Below are 19595 nucleotides of genomic sequence, written 5' to 3' on the forward strand. Positions count from 1 at the left end.
TTGGCTAATGGAGTGCTGTGCAGAGAGCACATTTTCAGGGACCATGGGGACCTTTTTGCAGAGTGCAGACTGATGGGTAGATTTTGTTTACCAAGGCCAATCTTACTTGATTGTAGGGGAACCTGATAGCACACATACATTAGCCTGAGGTAGGCTGTATTGCTTTCAGAGGAGGAATATTAGCGAACATGACGTTCACCTTCATGTCAGGTTATTGATCATTGATACATTACAATTACAAGTATTATAACAATATAGTTACATTGGCGTACGTTTTGACGGCACACATATTTCAGTGTAACACCACTTGCTGTAATTGTACAGTACAAAAAATCCTGTAACTTACCACAACAGCAACCCACCCAGAACCCTCACATGCATGTGTAGCGGTGCACAGAATGTCACACAGGCTCAATCTGGTGCTACACATTTAATGAAGAATTTCTGCAGAATACAAAAACATCACTTTAGGTTTACAATCGCCATACAGCGTTTTCTGCTTCAGTGTGGTACACAGAGATTTTCCTTGAACTCCCTCGCTCACAACAAACAATGATGAAACAACACTAATGCACGAAAATGAAAGATTACACCACCCCTCAACTCAACTAGGGTGATATATCTCATTCATTTCCCTACAAATCATTTATGTTCAGCATAACACCATATCTCTTCAAATCCCAGTAAATACAACAAGGATTGACAATCATAAAACATGCTAACATGAGTAACGGGTTTTTTTCCCCGCACGAGGGCTTCTTATCAAGGCTACCACTTCGCGCCCCTACTACTACAATGGCGGCCGTAAACCTCCATTAGCTGCTAACTAGCTAAATTTACACAGTTGATACAGTCGCTAATAAACACTTACAGAACAAAACACAGTGTCAGAGAAGTACAGTGCAAATCTTGCCTTAGTCCAGGATACCTAAATAACATCACCAGTTTACCTGCAGAATGCAAAAACATCACTTTAGGTTTACAATCGCTACACAGCGTTTTCTGCTTCAGTGTGGTACACAGAGATTTTCCTTGAACTCACTCGCTCACGCGAGACGTCCCTGTGACTCTCCCACCTCATACGCTACTTGTATACCGACACTGACACCTTCTGGCGATTTCCTGCCATAACTGCATAACAACGACACTGAAAATGAATAACATTGTACCTTAAATTCTAACCATAATGAACAGTTTTTTCCCACTAACAAATATGTACACGTAGGAAACCTACCTAAAACTCTCTTATCTAACATTACATCCAAGAAATGACTCTGTTTAAGAACCTACACATAGCTTATGGTGCCACACATGCACACTTACCTTACGCCACACTCTGCCATCCGACGGTGAATTCTTTCACCAACCCCAAAAGGCCTTGCAATGTCACCGATGGACAACCTTGCAATGAGGAGGAGGGCGCCCAACTATCCCAGCATTATTTGTGCGGTATACATTATATGTCTCGGCAATGTCATTTAGATGTCATTTAGAGTACAGAATTAATTTATGTAGTTGATAATAACTATAAGTCATTCTTACCTGAACATTGATACTGTGGAAGGATTTTCTGTTCACGAAATCCCCATTATGTGTACCTGAGGGGAGTTTTATCCAAATGTGCTAACAGCTCAGCCCACCAATAACCTCAGGGAAATCTGCAACACAAAATAATGAGTACTGTGACTATTCTAAAGTAATTTTGTAGAATTCCTCATTAATGTAGCACATTCTTCTGAGGCCAGTGAGGGTGATGAAGATGTGTGAAAATCCTTTCAGTGCCAAATATACCTTTTTAATGGAGCTGCAAATAGTGGCTTTGGTCAGATTTTCAGCCACTTTCATGCCACTAGCAAAAAAATCATAGCTCAATACATGGTTCCATGTTACGCGGTGCTGAATCTTCGAGCCCAGCAGTCCGCACAGGTAGAGTATGCCGTCCCCAGAAAATCTGTGCCGCTCTTGCAGTTAGTTGTTGGGAAAAGCCAATAGGTCCGACCTGTCCCGCAACACTCTTTCCCGTCGAGAAGTCCCTCTCAGTATGAGGTGGTAAATGATGTGCCACTGCTTTCATGAAACCGAGTCATGACTAAATTCAACCAGGATAACTGGAAAATTCCGACTTAATCCGCTATCTAGGTTTTGTGAAATAGCCCCCTGGTTTAATTGGTAATCTGGTTTTATGACACACCTCTCAGGTGATTCTTTTGGTGTGGACTTTCGACAATCAGGCCAGGGACCGTAGTGTGCCCCAGTTACACCGCAAAGTATAATACCTGACATTCTCTGTGAGGGGTTTAAGGCTGGGAACAAAATAAAGCCTACAGCTATGAGGAAGAGGAGACGAAGGTTACGCACTGTGACAGTCCAGCGAGGAGCAGAGGAGGGGAAAAATGCAGCTCTACACCGACAGGCAGGAGGGAGAGAGCATAAACCATTAGGTGATATCAAAACAGAAGCTCAGTACAGAAGCTCTGATGTTCAAGTTCTTCCATCACAGGCACGTTCTCCACAGCTACGAAGAAAAAAATGTGTTTTAGTCATTGTTTGAATTATTAAGACCGAGAAAAGTGTAAAAATATATAGGCCCCTGCAAAAGGGCAGAGCCCCGGACAGCCCCGACCCAATTTAACCACTGGATGTAACCTAACAGTTTCTAACAAATGAGGTCCGATAAATAACGGAGTGCTTTACAATAGTATGATTCAATATGTTACATGCAGAGAGGGCACTGTTACTGAGATTCATGACAGAACAAAACAGGTTGTGGATGAAATGAATTTAATTGAAACATGGTTAGAATCCCAATTTTCTTAAATGTCATTTCTCTTTGGAGTCCTTATAATGGGTATACGTGAGTTTACAGCAATTCATCACATCCAGATGTGTTAGCTGAAGGGGCGGAGTATTTAAACAGAAAGTCTTCCGGGGAGGCTGCTCTCGTGTATCCTCGCTCATCGTTCCTCAGAGATCCCTCGATCCTCGTTCCTCGGTGCAGAATTAAGAGGTTTGGGACGGCCTGCAAGATGGCGGACCCCAACGACTTCCGGTTCAAGTGAGGAGCGAGGAGCGAGGAAATGACAAAAAAGAGCCTTGGAATGTACCCAAAGTTGCATCAACACAGTCCAGATATAGTGTGACCTCTGGGGCCTGCAGATTACGGCTAGGTGTATTTTCGGACAATTGATGTCCATAAAACTTAACAGGAAGATGAAAAAGTAATTTAAATCCGACATGAATTAAATTGCATTAAGACTCCCCATAATTAATACCAAGAACACATGAGTTGGACCAAAACTAAAGTCATCTACTTTCTCTATGGTTATGCAGCTGTATACCTTGTACTATGGGTAGGCTTATTTTTAGGAGAGAATAGAGAAAAGTGAGAATTTAAGTGAATGGTGACACTGAACCCATGTCAGTTGAGCATCCTCCAACATTTTTTCCAGACTATCAATTTGGAGTCCCTTTAGATGAAAATGTAAACATTTAATAAATGTTGATTTTGGAAAAGCTCAACTCCCTCCCTGGAACAGAGTTATCCCTCTCTGACAGAATCCTTATAAATAATCAAAACCAAATATGCAAAAGGCAAGAAGCTAAAGTGAATAGATTCATATTACAATGTGGAGTACAATTTGCGTATTTGTGTTTCACTACTTATTTTATTGTGCTACATATACTTTTATAGCAGATATTTATTTGCTGCTCAAAACTATACAAATGTCACACTATCATTGATTATATTGTCTTGCTTTTTACTTTGTAAATTCAGATTGGTACCAAAATCCTTTCTGACTGACGCACATCATAATAATCTCGGCACACAGAAAACAGTGTGGGAATGTCATAAATAAGCATATAAAAGTCATAAAATGTATATAGTGATAATTTCTTTATTTATATAATCCCCATGACATCTTTTCTCCGGATGTCAGATTGCCAAACGGCAGTGAAGGCAAAGGAGGAAGTAATTCTGTGTGTTAGCCATCACATGACCGTCAGTGGGTTGGCGAATTCAACATGGCTGTTGTCTGCAAATAAAGGAGGAGTTGTCTTAAGCAATGAAATAGTCAGGCTTTTTCAAACCATAGGATAGTTGACTCGGTTCAGTGTGTTCGCTGGTTTTGACGCTGGTCCGACATGGCCCAATGTGTTCAGTCTGTGCAGGAGTTCGTCCAGGACTCGTTTGTCCCGATGGTGGCCGTTTTATGTAGTGAAGAAGCGGAGAGAGTGACTCGCAAGAACAACCTGAATTTCGATGAGCTGCTGAGGCCTTTCTGCAGACTAACGTCCGAAGGTAACGTTAAGAGCAACTATTTAGAACACAGCATGACCCTCCACTGTCGGCCTCATAGCTGTCACAAATGGCGCTTTAGTGAGGTAGCTGCTAATATCTTTAACCGAAGATGGGTTATAGTTGACATTAGCTTCGCGCTAACAAACGGCTAACGTTAGCAGACTGGATTGTGACTAAGCAGCTGTGTGTTGACAGGAGAGACTTGACATCTGAGAGGACCGAGTGACACCTGACCATCCAGCCTTTTGAAAGCTGTTCTGAATGATAACTTTCAGACAGCCACTTTACAATTCTGTTGATGTTGGATAGTCAGACCGAGCAAGAAATAGCTGAAGTAATCAGCGAGCTAATTGGCTAACGGGCTTTAGTTACAGTCCGCACATGAAGGATAACGTTAACTTGATAGCCAAGTGAGATCAAGATTAGTGTTGTCACAAGCCGTTGTCGACACAATAGACTCCCTCGAGACGAACTGCGCCTCGCCTGGAAAGGGCAGAAGCAGGGGGCAGTGACAGAAAGCTGCAGTCAAGACGGGCAGTTTCCGTCAGCCTTCACGGTGTTTACAGTAGCCTAAGTCATATGCACTCAAACCCCGTTAGATCCGATCCCAATTTGATTAAATATTATCAAATCAATTATGTTCTTCTGTGTTAAAGGGTAGCCTATTAAAATGCTAACGCTTTATGGGCTATCTGTGATGATCATGACAGCATTTTAATTCAATTTTAGACAGACATTATCTCATGACACTTTACATATAGATCAGGTTTAGACCTTACTCTTTATAATATATGAGCAGGTCTAGACCGTACTCTTTATAATATTATTTACAGAGACTCCACAATTTATGGTTTAACCTCCATGTTACTCAGTTATTTTACATTAAAATTCAGATGAGCTGGAAGTCGTTTATATTCATATTGTAGACTAGAACTATCATGGATTGTATGCAGTCTATGAGAACTGTGTAAAATAAATGCATTCAGCCTCTCTGACTGATAACAGTCACACAACTATTCTGTTAACCAAATAAACCTTCATGAACAAAGTCCAACTATTCTCTCCAATTAAACAAAAAATGAAAAGTTTCCACAAAATGTTGATCAGTAACAGTCTTAGGCAGTGACTTAATTTAGGATTTTAGTGCCCTGAGGGTAGAAGCTCTTCCTGAGCCCCTTAGTGCTGGCTTGGTGTATCTGGTATGTTCTTCCCGACAGCAGGGAGAAAAGGTCGTTATCCGGGTGGTTGGGATCCTTAATGATTCTCCTAGCCTCATTCTTGCAGCTGAACGAACCACTCTTTGTAGGGCCTTGTGTTCCTGGGGAGAAACAGTCTCAACCTTGCATTTCTCACCGTAGGGGGCGTAGTTCTTTCCCTGCTTCTTCCCAAAGTCCACTATCAGCTCCTTATTTTCACTGATTTTCAGGAGTAGGTTGTTGTCCTGACACCAGCAGGCCAGGTCCTCTACCTCCAGATAGGCCTTTTCATTGTTATCTGTGATCAGGCCCACCACAGCTGTGTCGTTAGCGAACTTGATGATGGTGTTGGAGATGAAAGTGGCTACACAGTCGGGAGGTGGGGGAGGTGTTAAGGATGAGGGTGGAAGAGGTGTGTCTGCCAGCGCTTCTGTTACAAAAAATTGGTGCCGGTCAACGTGTCCGGGAAGATTTCAATGTCCCGGACAAACATTATCTGTGTTTATTATTGAGCTTAAAAACTATTTATAAGCAGGCTATATAAAGCAGGCTTATAATATTTCTTATTGAAAAGTAGGCTATTTCAAAGAAAAGAAGTTCCGTCAATAGACTCGCGTGTATAACGCAAAAATAAATAAATAAATATTATGCACATTGTAACACGTAGAAAAAAAGAATTTCCTTCAGCTTTAGGCCTACATAAGAATATGTAAAATAAAACAAACAAAACAATACATGTAGGCCTATCTGGCTCATAACATTTTAATTACAGCGTGCTGCTGGCAACTTGAAATCAAAGGTGCCAAGTGTCTCTCCACAACTTGCAATGCACATAAGCCTTGTGACCTTGTTCTCCCCAAGGCGACTTCGCTGTGCTGTAGACTGAGATGGGGGTCATGCAGGCTACCTTGGCCAGTTTGCCTCACTGGGGATAGATTTAGCTTAAATCACTGATGAGGACTTTGCAGGCCATTGAGAAAGTCAAGCCTCCATAACCGCGGAGCCCTGTCATCACAGCGATGGCATCTCATTGTGCGCTTGTGGCATTGATGAGGCTGTGGCTGGTGCTGACTCGTCCTCGCTGGTAATTTGTAGGCCAAAATGAGCAATACTGGTTCCGCATGGCTGGTTCAGCATATTCTTGAGTCACCAAGCCTATTTTAAAACAATTAAATTGTGCAAGAATTATTTTCACCGGAGAGATTTACATTTTGTCAAACACAGATTTTCCTGGTCAAAGTCCGGTAAATGGAAACCCTGGTGTCCGCCCACCCTCACCACCTGGGGTCTGCCGGTCAGGAAGTCAAGGATCCACATGCACAGGATCTTGAGCTATGTGACAAGTCTAGAGGGAACTAGGGTATTAAATTCTGAATTGTATTCAATGAACAGCAATTTCACATTGCTACCTTTCTAGGTGAGATAGGGTGGTGTGGAGGATGTGTGCTGTGGTGTCTTCCGTTGATCGGTTGGGAGGGTAGGCAAACTGTAGTGGCTAGTTAGAAGCAGGTACAGTTCTTGACCAGCCGTTCAAAGCATTTCATCACTACAGAGATGAGTGCCACTGTGCAGTAGTAAATCAGGCAGGCTGTCTTGTTTATTTTTTTTTGGCACAGGAATGTTGGTGGACTTCTTGAAGCATGATACTGTCTGGTCCTGCTGCTTTCTTGGTGTTTGAAGCCCTTCCTGACATCATGCTCAGAAAGGGTGATAGATGTCTTAAAATGTTTGCTGTTTCAATACAAATAAACTCAACTTCAGTGCGACCGTAGAAGAGTCGTAGCCAAAATGAGGCTAACAGCAATACATAAATACATACATACATGTATTTCTTGCGAGGCTCCAGACCACAGCAATGTAGTCACATTTGGGTTTTTTTGAGACAGTGTGACTTAAATGCAGTGATCTACTGTGCTGAATGACTAAACAAAGTGTTGTTCTTCTTTTTCTGTAGGTCACATCCGGGACCCCAACAACCAGGTGCAGGTTGTGAAAAACCTGCGCATCTGTATCAACAATATGGTGACGAGACCAAGTACAGCATCTGCTGCCCTCAGCCCTGCCCAGCGGCGACTGCTCAATGAGGTGGTGTTATCCTGCCAGCCACAAGAGGGCGCTGTAACCAATGTGATAACTGCAGGAGACTATGTCCTCAACTTCAGTGGTAAGGAGTAGAGCTTGAATGCTCCTGATATGTCATGGCAATTTGTATGTTGCCATTTATTGTGCAACCACAAAAAAGTAGGATGACTTTGAAAACTGCTTGTAGGCTTGCATTTTTTGTTAGATGGCCTCTTACTGCAATAATCTCTATATATCAGTAGTTTCTGAATCGTGGTGCTGTGGAGGTAGTGGTTAGTGTTTTTCTTCCGCGTTCCTGCTTGGTTGCATTTTCTGGGCAATATTGTTGCAAGATTGACACCCATTGGTTCTCGAGTATACCTGTAACACACAGCAAATGACACTTTTTACATTTAGGCTGTAGCTTAGGTCACATATACTTAGAACTCTATGGTACCCTAGTCTTAGCCAAACGAATATGCACTAGGCCTACTTACCAAACCTCGTCAACACAGCAGATCACTTTTCTTTTTGGGTGAAGATAGAAGGCTGGTGCTTCCCAGGGTAGGTGGGAGACATATTTCTCTATAGATGAAATGGGGCAGAGGGGATCATCAGGCTGTTCATACCTTGTGCTCTCTTAATTCTTCTCTTGTGGGTCATTGTGATTCTTAATGTGTTTGTTGAAGGCCAATGTTGCACTGTTTCGCCTCTTTTGTGAATGACGTGGGTTTGAGCTGTCGACTGCCGCCATTTTCCCTGTGCTCGAAGTGTAGTTGAACGTTAAACCATGCTTTGTTTACTAGCCCCTCTGGAGTGTTGGAATCCAGCACTTTCTGTATATTTTTTGAAGTCATCTTTTGATATTGATGCATGAAGAATCGTGTCGAGTCCTTTTTCTTTTCAAGGGTTTTCACAATGCCAGTGAATACATAGCTGCACGTTTTAAACTCTGTGTCTTTGAGGAGGCACATCCAAGCACTACACACCTATCACTGTGTCCTGACTGATGTGTGGGTAGCTATAGTCCTCTCAGCTCTGCTGCACTTGCTCTGCTCCTCTCCTTTTTGTGTCCAGTTACTGCTCTGTCTTGTGGGCATCTCCAGCTTTTTGTTACAAAGTGGTGGGCACCCGCCACTTTCTTTTGTATATATTGAGATTACCAGAAGCATTAAATAATAAATCATTATTTTTGACGTGCGGCCAGATATAAACGATGCGTATGCACAAAAAACAAGCATTTCCCACATACATACTGGTATTCATAGAAGAACAATGTGCGCACCTCATGCATTCTTCAGACCTGACGTACACTTTTCTAGAGCCAGCTACGGGTGATGATGATGATGAGGAGATTAAATATAAGGTGATACTATGTAAAACATTGTTTGTTAATGTTGTTTCCCAATTTCCCTGATTGTCTTGTTGTTTTTGCAGTCTACACAATGTTCTGTAAAATGAATTTTATCATTCTTTTTATTTACATTTGAGCCATCGTTTTCCCGGGTCAGTGATCTTTAAATTTGATCCTCAATTGTGAATAACTTTGTAAAGTCTGTTTCAATATGTGCTATAAATTCACAAATTGTTCATTCTCTTTCTGACCTTTTAATAATTATGACTGAGATATCACCGTCGATGATGATGTGTTTATAGGTACATGTGATAAATTAAAAGGGCACTATAAATAGCCAGTTAGAATGTCACTGAAGTTGAAGCTGTCCAAAATGAAGTCCAAAATGTCCCAACATGTCCAAAATCAAGCAGGTGTAGTATTGGCATCCCATACATTTAATTCCCTTTTCTTACTACTATATCTCTCCAGCTCTTTAGAAATTGCGTGGGGACAGGGGAAAAAAATTATGAAAATGCCAATATTATATTATAGTTTTGTTTACGATAGTTTCCGTTGGTGTGCTAGATGATGATGTCACTTCAGGACCTCAGTATACATGATGTCGTGCAACACAGCATCTGTCTGAGTGGCAGCTGAGCTGCTTTGTCAGAGTGTGGTGGAGAAAGTGAGAAAGGAAACTATGATAAATGGTAAATGGTAAATGATCTCACTTATATAGCGCCTTTCAACCCTCACGGTTCCCAAAGCGCTTTACAGCTAAGTCTCATTCACCCCTTCACTCACACATTCACACGCCAATGGCGGGTTCAGTGTCTTGCTCAAGGACACTTCGACATGACTGGATATTAATGATTTATGTTTCTGTTATTGTAATTGTGGTTATATAGTAAGGAAGGAAAAAATTGGATTAAGAATCAAAATCAAATCATGAGATAACCACAGGTACTGACTGTATGTGTATCACACAGTTTAATTCCACTCTTTATTTGGATGTCATACTTTTTATGAAGCCATAACCCTTTATTACAAAGGAAAGGAGGCAGTCATTTTACTTTGGATTGAAGTTTATGCCAACTTAAATTTTTAGTTGATTTCTCTGGGAAATATGAGCAAAACCTCACCCATGACTCTTTAAATTGTTTCCCTCTATCATCTTTCTGATTTTCTTTTAGAATTTTGTGCCTTTTTATTAGCTAAATAGTAAAGAGATGACAGGAAATGGCCACAAGCAAACCAGAGACATTGTGGTTCATGGTCGGCACCTTAACTCCTAGGCATCCAGGGTGCCCCCAACTTTGTGATTTCATTGATGATCTTGTAGCAAAGATGTACACGTTGACCTTTGAGCAATCAAAGTTTAACATTTGTTACCTTACAAATTCTGAACAGGTCTAAATTTTGGTGTTGCTGGTGTTGCTTTTCATACATCATATTGAGATGATGAGTTTAATTTGTTTTATTAAAATGTGTTACTTTGGCACCATCCTGTCGATGAATTCCCCACAGATCTGACCCATGGACAATGGGATGAATGGTCTGAAAGCAACATATTGACTGCACCATGTTTCAATGGGATTGTTTCATTTCTCAACGTAACAAAAACAGTTAAAATAAAAAAAGAGGCAATTACACATAGTGGCTTTAAGACAAAAACCCTGCATCTTATTTAGCAGCCCAGGTTGTATTATCTTGATGAAATTGTGACAGTGTCAGTCACATATGTTTTAACACCAAAATTCACTAAAAGCAATGGTTTTTCATAATAGTCTGGTAAACAAGGAAATATATATAGTATGATGGCTGATTGATGTTTGTTGGATGGAAGTCCTGTATCTCATTTTGTCTTTGTGTTTCTAGCAACCACGCCCTGGTTTGAAACCTATAGGGAGAACTTCCTGCAGTCAATGCCTGCCTCCGACCATGAGTTCCTCAATCACTACCTCGCCTGTATCCTTTCATACATTTTAAATACCAGTTAGGTTAAGCAGTGTCTTTGTGATATCATTCATGGCACAGACTGTTAAAATGCAACATTGATTAAAAATTGTATTAGCAATTAGATATTATCGTCAGTTGGGTCAGCCCTACAATTAAGTTTTACTGTACACAAAAAGCTGTTACTGCTTCAAAACATGATGTCTTGATAGTTTCCTGATGTAAAGGCCCCATGAAAATACAACTTTACTTGCATAATGTGATGCATTTCCTGTTTATTCAGGATATAACATTGTTGTTGTTGTTGTTGTTAGTAGTAGTAGTGTTCTTCCGCTCCCATAGACCCTCCTGGTTCCTGGTTCAAATTCTCTGCTCTTCTCTGATGGATCCACATGATTTATAGTTGTGTCCTTGACATGCTTGTCCTGACAGGCCTGCTGGTGGTGTCCTCCACTGAGGCAGTCCCTGTGGAGCAGTTCCTAAAGCTTTCCCAGGAGCAGCACAGGATTCAGCACAGTGGAGAATGCACTAACCCTAAGTGGTTTATCCCCAACACGCTCAAGTACTACGTCTTACTGCATGACATGAGCGAAGGGGATGAACAGAGGTACAGAAAGAAACTTCATTATGTATGTATAGATTTCTGCAGATCTGCCAGTTTGTGTTGTAGTACTGTAGAGAAAAAAAAAAAGATACCATTACACAGTCTAAGGTTGTGTAACCTCATTGAAATATACCATGTTGTATAATTTCTCTGGTAAAGACCTATGAATGACAAGACTTCTAGTTTTGTGATTTTTGACTTTTGGGCTACATTTTGATTTAAAAGGCATCCATGCATGATTAGAGAAAAGCAAGCAGTGTTGAAAATGGTGTCTGAAAAAAAAATCTCCAATTAAAACCACTGCAGTCATGTGTCATGCTGTTGTATTGGTTGGGAGTAAGCTGTTTTGAGTTTGATCAGTGTTCCTCCTTCCTCTCCAGGGCAGATACGGTGTATGAGGATATGAAACAGAGGTATGGTTCTCAAGGCTGCTATCTGTTGAAAATGAACTCTCGTACCTTCTCATCTGAAGAAGATGAACAGATTCCAGACCCTTGGAGTCAATACCTACACAGGAATAACCTGCATAACCAGGTAAGCACTGTAGCTTCCTCCACATGGTCCAGTGTCATCAGCTGTGGCAAAAGTAATCTAAAACTTTGGAAAAAAAAAATGGAACGCAAAATCCACATGCCTCTGACTGAGGACCACTAATGAGCGAGCATGGCCACTGGTGAACCGGAAAGTCTGCCTGCAGTGTGCCCCTGCTGTCCTGTAGTAGATGTTGCTTGTTATAATAATTTATTTCATCTGATTAGAACGCAATAAAGAAGAAATTTCAAGTTTGTTGATCACTGAACTGTATTGTGGCACATATAAGTAGCCCTGAATGTCTGATTCCAGCATTACACATACATTTTCTTCCGTCTTGGTATTCCAGTGGTTGTTCTAGACAGTTGATTTTTGACAGGATATTTGGATTTTGGTGCGGTGTCTGTCGATCCATGTAGGCAGGCATATACGTGCGTGCGTGCGTGCGTGCGATTATTTACTAAAAGTCCCAGTACCTAGTAGTGTAGGTACATGCACACGCACGTGTGACTCTTAGCCCAGGCTTCTGCTGCAGGTGAAATCTGTTATCACAGAGGCAACAGAAACCAGCTATTTATCTAATTGACTTAATTGATCTATTAACTAACTATAAATCATAATGCAGCTGTATGACCTGTCCATTAAATGCTTCTATGACATTATGAACTAAAACAAGATATAACTCCATTTGTTTTTAGTCATGTCTATTTTTCCAGGTTATGGAAACTAGCATAATGGGCCTATTAATAATTATAGGCTAATAATATTAGTCTATTAATCTTTTTTTTGTTTTAGATGTATTGTCATTCATTTTTTACACTGAGGCGTTGTACAATATCTCCAGGCTCTGTGGATCTTTGTTGTGCTCTGACTTCTCTCCCCCTGACCTGCCGGACCAGCACCCTCTCTGTGATCCTGGACTTCCTGATTTACACATTAAGCACTGGCCCTGGTGTTGGTCCCAATGTGGGAGGTCCCGGATCTTGCCTATATATAGTAAATAAAATATTCATTTTAAAAGGAAAATGCTAATACTATACCTCAAAAGGAAAGGCTACACATCATTTCACTTCAAAGTCCTGCAGGTGAAAGCAGTGGAAGTTATCACTCTATTATCACAGTGTGCATGGCTGAGTTGTACTGATCACACACACATGCACGTATATACACAGGTGTGGGAGAAAATAATCACACGAACGTATCTACGTATTTCTCATCCTCCGTGAACCTTTTCATCCCCCATAGTGTGTGTGTGTGATCAGACCAGCCAAACGAAACACAGCTTCACCAACTGAAGTTCTCACAGAACATTTGGTACCAAACAAGCAGCATTCACAGGATTCATTCCTGTGTGTGATTCACAGTTGGTTTTGTCCAGCAGAATTCCTGCGCCGTTGAGCAGTCAGGATGGCGTCGTGGGCCGGTCCTTTGTCTTGCACTCGTCAGCAAAAAAGTTTCTACTTTACTCCCTTTGCATTGAAGAAAACAAAGAGGAGAAGGGAAACTGGTTGCCTTTCTGTTCTTTTTGTCTTGCAGTGAAAAATCAACCGGTTGTTCCTCGTGTTTACTCGAGTACTAAGCTAAGTTAATCTTACTCTAACGTGGCCAAGCAGTGAGATCAGAAAAACTTGGTCTCTTTGTTCTTTCTCCAAAAAGGAGGGAAAATCCCTTCAGTATATGTGCAATAACGGAGGTCAGCGAGTTGTGGCATCACACAGAGAGACCAGTTTGAATCCGTTATAGGCCACACTCAACCAATGGTAGACGAAAACTGGCTCCATGGACAGGGTTTCACACACAGGTGTGAAAACGTGAAGGATCCTGGGAAACTGAGTTCAATGGCTCTCCTTTGTCTACAGAACAAAGGAGTATGCGGTCTCTGCCGCCATTTTGAGTTGGCTGAGGCCCTATTGTACTTGAACATCCATGCTGTAGAGTTTAAAAGTGGTACATTAATGTTTTTCCCCCAAACCTGCGTGTCAACCTATACACTGTGTTTTGAGACTCAATAAACTCCCACATTAATATGAACTACCTTCATCTGTTGGAGGGGGTGATTGTGATTGAACAGTGACCAACCCAAACATCTATGCTTTCACTGTCGATAAAAACGTGTTCAGTTCGACTCATGTCATAGTAGTAAGGGCACAACACGAGTCATCCAGAGGATTAGTCTGTTAAGTCAAAAACTACTTGTGTTAATATGGTGACCCTTATTGCAGGATATGCTTGATGATGTAGCTCCAACTGTGAACACTGCTGCTTTTGAGAACAATATCAGTGCAGCTGAAGTGGACTGCCATCACTCAACAGAAAAAGGTCAGTCAATTCAACAGCTATATATACACACGCATACATATACACACGCGCATGCACGCATACATGCATACATTCATACATACATACATGCATACATACATACATGCATGCATACCTACATGCACGCATACATACAGTACATGCACACATACATACATGCACACATCCATGCACACATGCACACATCAGAATCAGAATCAGAAATACTTTATTGATCCCCGGGGGGAAATTGTACAGTACCGGTGCTCCCATTCCAGAGTAGAAAAATAGCATAATTTAGAACTAAAGGTATGTACAAAATATAAAAATAAGAAATAGAAAATAAAAAATATACACATTTACAGTATTTAAGTGAAGTGAGGTAAAAAAATATATATATATATACAGTAACAATGTATATATATATGTATGGATGTGTTGCACTGTAGTGTATGACTATATATGTATTGCACTATACATGTATTGCACTTAAACATTCACAATAAATAGTGAGGTAGTGTATGACAGGTGAAGTAGTTACAGATACAGATTTCCAGTTTCTTCCTGAGTGTCTGACCCTCAGAGGGAGGAGTTGAACAGTCTGATGGCCACAGGCAGGAATGATTTCCTGTGGCGCTCTGCATGCATACATACATACAGTGGGGTCCAAAAGTCTTAGACCACTAGTCAAGATACTTCTATTTTTCATTTGTTTTGAATGTAATACTATTTTTTTTTCATTACAAATGATAATATCAGCTGAATTTTTGAAAAATGTACAGGAATTTCAGAAAAAATGGAGTAGTACTTCTCCTTGGCCAGGGTGTAGTTGATTCGGTGCAGATGTCCATCTCCAGAGTAGGCAAAACACCCCCAGACTTTTGAGTTTGGTACACAGCGGTATCATTCTCTCTCCTGTTCGTCTCCTTACATACACCCTTCTGTTACTTCCATAAATCTCTAACTTGGATTCATCAGTAAATAGGACTTTTTGTCATCCACAGTAAAATGCTGGTATTTCTTAGCCCACCCCAAGTGTTTAGCCGTGTTTCCCCTTCTGAGAAGTGGTTTAGAAACTGCTACTCATCTTCTGAGACCACTGCAAGACAGCCTTCTTTTGCGTCTTGCGTTCTTTATTTAGAAAATTCTGTGTCTGTGATGAAGTTGCTTTTTTATCTATCAGGGAACTAAGCTTGATGTATTGATCTTCTGATGGTGTGGTCACTTTTGGTCTGCCTGATCGTGCTTTGGATACAACTGATTCTGTTCTGGAAAGCATTTTAGAGTTCCATGCACTGCCTTCTTAGAAACCTTTAGTCTTGGCATGATTTGACACTGAGAAAGCACCTCTTTGCTCAGAATAACAATTTTACTTCTGACGTTTTCACTTAGTCTGGATGCCATGTTTCCCACTATCACAATGCTACTTAGTATGTGATGATCTGTTGGAAACCTGAGGCACAGCCATATTTATAATAGGTAAACACTGGCTACAAGCTGAGTTAATTGAACGAGCCTCTGATGAGTAGATCAAATCCACCTGAGTGTCATCTGGACGCATGCTTCAATGGAAGGGATGCAACTCTAACCTTTTGTATGAAGGAGTTAAGTTGGTCAATGCCATACATTTCCTTAAATTTGATTGCTGACCTAAAGATGGTGCAGAATCAAAAATGAGGATGGATGGGCGTCTGGCATGAACTGCCTGCTTCAGGTCCCACCACAGCATTTCAATTGGATATATATCTATGTATATTATATCAGTGGCCTATATGATCATAGGGTACCTCAGCAGGAAACTTTGAGTCTTGGCAACACTCAATGTTGAAGAAGTAATGTTTTCTGTCAAATCATCTGATTCATCTGCACAGTGTTGTTTGGTTGCTGTGACAAATAAAAGCTCTGATAAAGTGAGTGAAGGCCAAATGTCACTATGTTGTGAGTGAGCTTTTTTAAAAATCTGTTTCCTATCAGACCGACGGTCCACCAGCCTGGAAAGCAATCCTCTCCAGCTGGACACAACAAGCAGCTCGGAGAGCCTGCACACCCTCAGTGCTGTTAGCACTGATGTGAAGAAGGGTGCAAGAGATCCAGAGATCCTGGCGGGGGGAGCAGGGAGCCACGGGGCATGTCTGACCCTTAATGACCATGACCACATCAGACAGTTCATTCAAGAGTTCACCTTCAGAGGCCTACTGCCACACATAGAGAAGAACATCAGACAGCTCAACGACCAGGTACAACTTCAAGTCTTTACCCTCAACATATTTAAACTGATTTTCATTGTGATAAATGGGCATTGTAACTGAATCACCAAAACTGCTCTCCAGACATAAAAAATGTATTCAATTCCAGCTTCTCCAGTGGTATGTGCAATTACTACCAGAATGATCCACAGAGATAGATATAAAACAACTGAAGTGAGATCTAATATTTAGAAGTGAGCTGTTGATTCAGCTGTGTGGTTGTTGTGGAGGATTTATCTTGTGGTGCTGTTGAATGGTATTGCATTATACAGAGAGGTTTTTCTACTTACTTAGCCTACCCTCACATAAATGGGTAGACAAAATAATAGAAAGACCTGTCAGTATAACGACCATACAGTCGAATCAACACCTCTGTAAAACAGTTTCAACACAAACTGAACATTAGAATCCTCACGAAGGAAGGATTTATTGCAGGACAGTTGTATTAGACTGCATTAATTTTAGCTAGGTGTACCTAAAGAAAATCCTAAAAAACATTTAACCCTTTGTTACGTTTTCAGTCACTTTTATGTCCTTGTATCTTTGATTTAGTTTTTGGGGTGGTTTGGGAGCAGTGGCACCCACATGTGGCCATTTATATAGCACTTCATCTTTTGCCCAGTAACTACTGTCTTAAAAATGTAAACACACACCTTTTAACTAAATGTATATCCTATTAAAACTGCATTCATTAAAATAGACTTAAAGAGACAATAATATTTCAAACCGTTCATTTACTTATGCATTGGTCAAATGTATTGAATAACCATGACATTTCATTCTCAGCATCAATTATTATCATAATTAAAATATTCAACTATTAAAACTGAGTGTCCCAGTCCTAGCTTATAATGGAGTATATGAGAATGTCCATATTGAAATGTAACCGTTTTGGTTTTCATTGTTTTAATTGACTTGGCCTGTAATTATCGGCTACTCCCACCAATTTCTAGTGTCATGAAATTGCACATATGTAGCTAATGTTAATTGGCATGCAAGGTACATTTTGGATTTGGATTTCGAAAGCCGTTAGTTAGGTTTAGGAAAAAAAAAAAAAAAAAGCTCTGGGTGGGTTGTCATCTGCCTCGACTGGTTTGCTTGAGAGAGAAGGGGAGAGGAGAGAGAGTTATGTTCAGATTATTTGACACATGTACAACCTTAATGCACATAAGAGATAACTGTACGTATTCTCAAATTGGTGTGTGCGTTTAGAGATTGTTGTACACATTCACAAATCTGAGTACGCACATACAGATTGAGATCCAGTTTCACAACTCTGCACACACATTTGCAAATAATATTGCAACAATAATACCCCTAATACCCCTACCGTTTCATAGTTTGCTCAGCTGGACTAGTGCTGTTTAGCCTGACATCCCCCCAACATCCTCCCAGCCCTTAGATACATGATCTTCCTCTCTGTCTACAGCTGGTCTCCAGGAAAGGTCTGAGCCGGTCTCTGTTCACTGCAACCAAGAAGTGGTTTGGAGGAGGAAAAGTTCCAGAGAAGAGCATCAGTGAACCAAAGAGCACATGTGGCCTTCTGTAAGATTACACTTCATATGAGATGTCAACAGGACTCCCCCATGCATTTATACATTAAGATCATGCTACACCATAAACACTATATACATTGCTGGTTTGATCTTTCACATCTATGTTGTCAGATATCCCCCAGAAGCCCCTGAGCTGCAGATCAGGAAGATGGCTGACCTGTGCTTCCTGGTTCAGCACTACGAGCTAGCCTACAGCTGTTACCACACTGCCAAGAAAGACTTCCTGTCAGACCAGGCCATGTTGTATGCTGCAGGGGCACTGGTGAGAACACACACACACACACACACACACACACACACACACACACACACGCACCTGTATGTCCTTATGAGGACCATGTGTTAATGCCATTAATTCCTCAACCCAAATCATAAAGTTGCATTAAGGAAGCCTGGTGTCAAGCAGGCCTCTCTAACAGGAAGTTCAACTTCAGATGAACGTTTCTGACAGTTATGCACACAGATTTGTTGCTGTGTGTGTCACAGCTCAGGCTCAGTAAGCTAGTCAAAGAGGGGTAGAGAGAGCGCTACCTGCAGGAAACCTGTAAAGGGAAAAACACAAGACAGCAGGAAGAGCACTGACAGGGCTTCTCACTCACTCATAAGGTACAAGTAAACTCCTTAAAGAGGTGACTGACTGGCTGATCAACTGACTGGCTGATCAACCCTCTGCTCAATATAGCTCCAGCTGGATGATCAAGATGAGGAGCAGCAAGCACTGGCTTGGACATTTTTATTCCAATGTCGAAAAAGTTGACATTAAGCTTCAGGCACCAGCTCATAGGCTTTTAACACAGCAGCTTTCATTTTGACATAGTCTTTACTGTCTGCTGGGCTTAATGCTTAATATGCTTCTTGAGTTTTACCAGTAAAAACTTGCATGTATCTGCCACTCGCTCAAACAAGGAGAGAAATTTGTCCAGACAACTTACTGTTTCAACCCTGATTTGGTCTGCCCTGTCTTGAATTACATTTTTTCCAATTCTAGTTGCATTTCAAGTTATGGGTTAGGGTTAGGGTTAGGGTTGCAATATTAACAGCTTGTTTTTGTTGTTCAAAACTTAACCCTGCATTTACCAAATTAGGCTGAATCCCTTCCTCCTTTTAAGGACTCCAGCCTCTAATATATTTGCTTTCAAAATGGCTTTGATATTTTCTTTCAAATGTTTATCACCAACCTCTATATCATAATGTTCTGCTATTTTCAAAAGCTTATCCTTAGTACACTGATTGAGAGAGTGATCAGAAGGAAAATTAAGAATCTCATCCACCACAGAAACCGTTACCCATTGAGCAGATTTTACAAATTCAAATTTTTTTGTTGAGAGTGCCAGAGAGGAGGGACTGTGGTACTTTTTGCACACTAAGAGTTCAGTCATACCAGTAGGGATTAGTATTGATAAGATTTTAACGGTTTAGCCATAAATATGTGTGTGTTCATAACAAAAAGAACTGATAAGAGTACCATTAAAGTATTGGATGGATAAGCAGTATTGGTAAGAGTAGTAGTA

The 19595-nt window shown here is 40.9% G+C and overlaps 1 protein-coding gene across 1 annotated transcript in view; it reads left to right on the top strand.

Annotated features, from left to right (window-relative positions):
• Positions 1–4127: 4127 nt before the first annotated feature.
• The window catches only part of trappc8 (trafficking protein particle complex subunit 8), a 43765-nt gene continuing 28297 nt past the window's right edge, over positions 4128–19595 (top strand). The window contains exons 1-9 of the mRNA XM_070908537.1: positions 4128–4300; positions 7451–7660; positions 10772–10861; positions 11282–11456; positions 11834–11987; positions 14207–14303; positions 16257–16519; positions 17958–18073; positions 18196–18346. Coding sequence (XP_070764638.1) covers positions 4144–4300; positions 7451–7660; positions 10772–10861; positions 11282–11456; positions 11834–11987; positions 14207–14303; positions 16257–16519; positions 17958–18073; positions 18196–18346 — 1413 coding nt within the window. The 5' untranslated portion in view covers positions 4128–4143. The remainder of the gene's footprint in view (positions 4301–7450; positions 7661–10771; positions 10862–11281; positions 11457–11833; positions 11988–14206; positions 14304–16256; positions 16520–17957; positions 18074–18195; positions 18347–19595) is intronic.

The sequence above is a fragment of the Enoplosus armatus genome, chromosome 7, assembly GCF_043641665.1.
Source record: "Enoplosus armatus isolate fEnoArm2 chromosome 7, fEnoArm2.hap1, whole genome shotgun sequence".
In the NCBI taxonomy this organism is placed as follows: domain Eukaryota; kingdom Metazoa; phylum Chordata; class Actinopteri; order Centrarchiformes; family Enoplosidae; genus Enoplosus; species Enoplosus armatus.